This window comes from Magnolia sinica, chromosome 16, assembly GCF_029962835.1.
Source record: "Magnolia sinica isolate HGM2019 chromosome 16, MsV1, whole genome shotgun sequence".
NCBI classification, from domain to species: Eukaryota; Viridiplantae; Streptophyta; class Magnoliopsida; order Magnoliales; family Magnoliaceae; genus Magnolia; species Magnolia sinica.
In genome coordinates this window covers 51,654,819-51,659,697 of record NC_080588.1, presented here as the reverse complement: position 1 = coordinate 51,659,697, position 4,879 = coordinate 51,654,819, and the positions used below count along the sequence as shown (strand labels likewise).

At 35.2% G+C, this 4,879-nt stretch overlaps 1 protein-coding gene across 8 annotated transcripts; it reads right to left on the bottom strand.

The window, feature by feature from the left end:
* Window positions 1-289: 289 nt before the first annotated feature.
* Window positions 290-4,203, bottom strand: LOC131229643 (uncharacterized). 8 transcript variants are annotated; one of them, XR_009163508.1, is made up of 6 exons: window positions 3,081-3,678; window positions 2,855-2,898; window positions 2,647-2,728; window positions 1,723-2,099; window positions 1,486-1,596; window positions 290-679 (listed from the first exon to the last, which is right to left on the bottom strand). XR_009163508.1 is itself a non-coding variant. In XM_058225632.1 (4 exons), the coding sequence occupies exons 1-4, from the start codon at window positions 3,531-3,533 to the stop codon at window positions 2,875-2,877; spliced, it is 309 nt and encodes a 102-aa protein (XP_058081615.1). In that variant the 5' UTR covers window positions 3,534-3,678; the 3' UTR covers window positions 2,735-2,874. The 8 variants fall into 8 exon arrangements, 1 of the variants encoding a protein (XP_058081615.1); XR_009163507.1 differs by having other exon boundaries at window positions 292-679; window positions 1,486-2,099; XR_009163510.1 differs by lacking the exon at window positions 290-679 and adding an exon at window positions 3,685-4,203 and having other exon boundaries at window positions 1,419-2,099; window positions 3,081-3,440.
* Window positions 4,204-4,879: the final 676 nt, after the last annotated feature.

Genomic DNA, 4,879 nt, shown 5'->3' with positions numbered 1-4,879 from the left:
AATGGGAGATTACAATGGGTTTATGTTGTTCTGCACATCACAAGATTTAAATAATTTGGGGGCTTCAAAAGACAAGGCTGCATGGAGGACACTAATCTTGGCATTTGGGTAGCCTAAGGAAAAAGATTTTCCTAACTGCACAAAAATTAAATCCAATATATTCTAGTCAATGCCATCCATGCTTAAATTCGTTGTCACAGACTCATTTAATTCTTGATTGTAGTATCAACATATTTAAATCATAATTTTAAAACTAACTTCCTGTCTTTATCTCTACATATAAGACTATTGATTTAGAGAAACTATGGGACCATTGAAATTCCATTAGTCTAAAGGTTTTTGTCTTCCCTATGTTGTTGAAGATCTACTAGGTTCAACATATATTTCATAGGCCACAAAATGAAGATCACTGCAAAATTTTCTACCCAGGTGCCACTATCACTTTGAATTGTGTTTTTGATTTGTGCTCCTACTCCTGCCTCCTAGCTATTCATACTTGCTAACATTTTGAAGCTAAAGCTTCTCCATTCCCATGCTCAAATCAATTCCTGCTCACCTTCACATTTTGTGATTACTTGCGCACCAACAAAAAGACCAATTATAAACATTACCGTGGGCCCTACCTGTCGAAGTATGGAGCCTCCAATAGAGAAAAGAATGGTTACCATTCAGTTCTAAACTACAAAAAAAATCTTAGCCATTAGTGACGTAGGGATGAACGTGATGAGGATAACTACTCCGAATCCACGGAGCTTCTCTGGACTCCTCACAGAGACTTCTCGAATCCACGAGGAAAGAAAACAGAAAATAGAAATAAATTCTAATAAATTTGAAATTGATTAATTGATGAATAAAAACGAGTTTACAACCCTTTAAATAGGGCTACCAAGCAATGGGAAAGAAATTAGAATCAAACTACAACTCAAACTCTTAGAATCCGCGACTTACTATAAATAGTAAACTTACTATTTATAGACGGTCGTGATGTCTACTAGTGTGCAAGGTTTTCGGCCAAAAAATAGTAAGTGTCCTATTTGGCTTCACCAAACCGTTCTCCTAATTATTCTAAGCTCTTTTCACGTTGGGCGCAACTCCTAAAGCCCGACGGATGAAGAGTTATAATCAAACTAAAACTTACTATTTATAGTAAAAATGAAATTAAAACAGGGAAACAACCATCAGTCCAGGGGTTTTTCACAATTCTGGGTTGCGCAACCCAGCATAGCGGGGTTGGTTGGCTTCAGTAGCTCGTTCTACCCCAAAATCATATATTTTACGTCAGGTAACTCATTCCGGATTGCAAGATACGCCCGATTTAAGGTTCGATGGTCTGGATCACTTTTGTCGTCGACCAGGCCTTTTCTGATCCATCTTGGCCATGTAATTGTCCGCGACCTGCTCTACATCAATTAGCCACTGTTCCAGGTTATTCCATAGATACATATGCTTCAAATATCAATCTTATATTAAGAGATGATTACAAACTTGTAAAAAGTGGACGAAGCTGGATAGAGTGAGGTTTAGATGTGCATATGTTATTTGAGGTACTACTAGAGTAGCATTCAAAATCCATGCAACAACTACTGCATATGTTATCTGAGGATGGAGAAAGGTTGTGAGTTCGACAAGGGAAAACACAAAATGAAAGAACATGTGAGAAATTATAGTTTTATTCCACAAAGCAATAATGTTAAATATAACAATATGAAGGCCATTTCTCACTTGTTCCACTTTACTACCATTTTCACATCCAGCTCTAGCCATGACTATTTTAACTGCTGCTGCATCAACATTCACCTTTCATGGGATCAAGAAAAGAAATTATACTGGGTTTTGCTCAAGCTCGTACTTGTACACTTGGAGCATCTTACAAATTGAATATGAAAACAGATCCTTAATGTATAAATTCAAGCAAGAGACACCTTAATAACAATGGCTTACTAGCTAATGTCGAAGCACTTGGTCATTTCCATAGCAGGCAAAGTGGCATTCCCCCTAGCCATGGAGAAGTAGACATCAAACCCAGTCCTCTTGGATGAACCCAAATGGTTTTCTTTTCATGAGAGGCAAGTCGTAATATTGTTGCACCATCCTCCTCCCTAAGAGAGAAAAGGAACATGATTTTAATTATGCAACATCTACACCTACTCTATAAGTGAATCAGATACCTCCATAGATGAAATACACAAGAAATTTAAACCAATTTTCAGGAAAAACAAAAACAGTTGGACTGATAAAACAGTATAGCATCAACAAAATAATTTGTGGAATTCCCTGAAATTTTCACAAGCACAATGGTCATGACAAGCTCTAGTATACTATATATTACCAGACATAGCTACATCTAATAGTCTAATTATCTAGATATGGATTTCGCTAGAGTGACATCACAAGCACCAGGAAGAAACACTAATTACATCAATTATATCAAATTTCTTTACAAAGTATCAAATCTTATTAGCATTTATGCAGTGAAAACTCTCAACTAATCCAGTTAAGATCAATTACAAATGGCAAGGAAGAAATATAGTGGATTAAAACTGTGAGAGAGTATAGAATTCAATCACAAAACTCTTCAATGGGAGTATATACAACTCGTAATTTCCATGGAACTGGAAAGAGATAGGAGTGTGGAAGTTCAATCACCTCAAGAGGCAGTGCATCTGCTACCAAAGCACGATCATCAACAGCGAGGGGATTCAGACCATCTGAAGAAGTTCATGTATACCTACCAAATCCATGTTTCTAAAGTTACTTAATCAAGCCTACATTTACAAGATGATAAGAGAACAAATCAAACAAATTTACAATTCAATCAACACAAAAGAATGAACTTTGAACCCATTTGAACCACCTTAAGTTGCTTACGAACATTCAAAAGCATAACATCATCTCTGCCTGCAAACGCTCAACACATTCAGGCACAAGCATGAAGAATGTAAGTATATAGAATGCAGCCAGCAACATGAGTTGATAATGAATATAGGTGGTCCTTCCCATCCTTACTACTTGGAACCGAACTTCTAAAAACCAAAAAAAAGAAAGAAGGAAACACAGAATATTGATATAAGATACTCCACCTTAATTAGCTCCACGATCATAACAATTTTATTTATAGCTCTTCCCATCGCCTTGAAGACAATTTCATCTAAGCCCTTTTCCTATGCAAATAGTAAATACAATGTTATCAGCAGGAGTCAACCAAAGCTCCATTGCCAAAAGAAAGAGATGTATCAGTGGTGCTAACTGATGGCTGAGATGAGTTAAGAGTAGAATTGAGACACAAGTACCAGAACATTAGATGAGACACATTCAGTTGACAAGGCAGTTTTGGCAACAATTGACAGAAAATTCCAGTTGTCCAAGGTTCATCTGCATGGGGCGCATAACTTTCAGGAAGAAAGTGGTTGTCCACATTCATTATATCTGCGGCCAGCCAACTGCCCAAGAACACAATCTCCCAATTTATTCAATAGTAAAATTCATTAATTACTAATGGGATCCCCAGTCAAACAGAATTACCTAAATAACATCACCACACTAACAAGCAAACTTGATTCAATCTGAAGAAACAATAAAGCCAAAAAATAGCATGACAATATAAGAAAATGGATTTTTATAACATACGCGTTCAGAGAAAAATAAAGCAGTTGCCATTACACCTTGACAGCATTCCATTCGTACCATTGCAAAGAAGGACACCCGGTTTAAAGGTACAATTGATGGATACACACAACAAATAACTAGAAGAAACTGGAACCTACTTTCCATTGCATATTCTTTAATTGAGGGCATAAGAGAATAGAAATTGAATATAGAATTGTATGCAAACGAATGAGAAACAATCCACAAAATAGTGGCTTATCATTTAAACTATATGAAAAAAAGAAAAAAAGAAAAGAGCATGACACAGTAATTCTTAAATGATAATTCATGTCAATTGCATATTCCAATCTATGACTATTATGAGTTACATATAGTGCATATGTTCTAGCATATTCACCTTCTCTCTAACTCCAATGTTCTTTTTTTAAGCAACAGGCCGAACATAAATACATGGCCCAAAACAATGATCAAACAACAAAAGGAAAAAAGAATAAGGAGAAAAAAGGTATCAACTGGACAAAAAATGTAGAAGGAAAAGACAGGTATTAGTATATCACAAGCACAGTATAGTATTATAACTCATATGAAACTAATACAAGCAAGCTCCAAAGGAGCTACTACTCAGAGAGCATGGCTAGAGGTGTTACCTCATCTACCAGATGGGTTGTTGTTCTAAAGAAATCAAACTTTCTTTGGAAATCTCATAAAATCAAAATCAACAACAATAAAAATAAATAAATCAGATGCAACCATAGAAAACAGTAAGCTGATCAAAGGTGAATTACCTGTTCTTAACCTTGCTCTTCTTTCTGTAAAACTTAAACACTCTTGAAGAAAGAAAGAAAGAAAAAGCACTCCTGAAGAAAGAAACAAAGAAAAAGAAAAAGAAAAAAAAGGTGAATTACCTGTTTCACAAGACTTTCACTAAAAAATCAAAGGCATCTTAAAGTGGTAGCATTCAATACTTACAAGTAAAATGTAAAATGTAAAAGTACATAATCTTTTTTAAAAAAAATATTAATGTACAAAGGTGAATTACCTGTTCCATAAGACTTTCACTGAATGTAGTTTATTGCAAGACCAAAAGCAAACTCTGTAGTATTATTGGCAAATGATTTATTATTGGCAAAATGAAAGGAACCATAATATATTATTTATTGGCTTCTATTTAATAATATGAAAAATACACCATATTGATGCATTGGGATATATAACAAGGCATGCTTATCAAGGTTAGCAACTTCATTCAACATGACTTCGATTAGTACACATG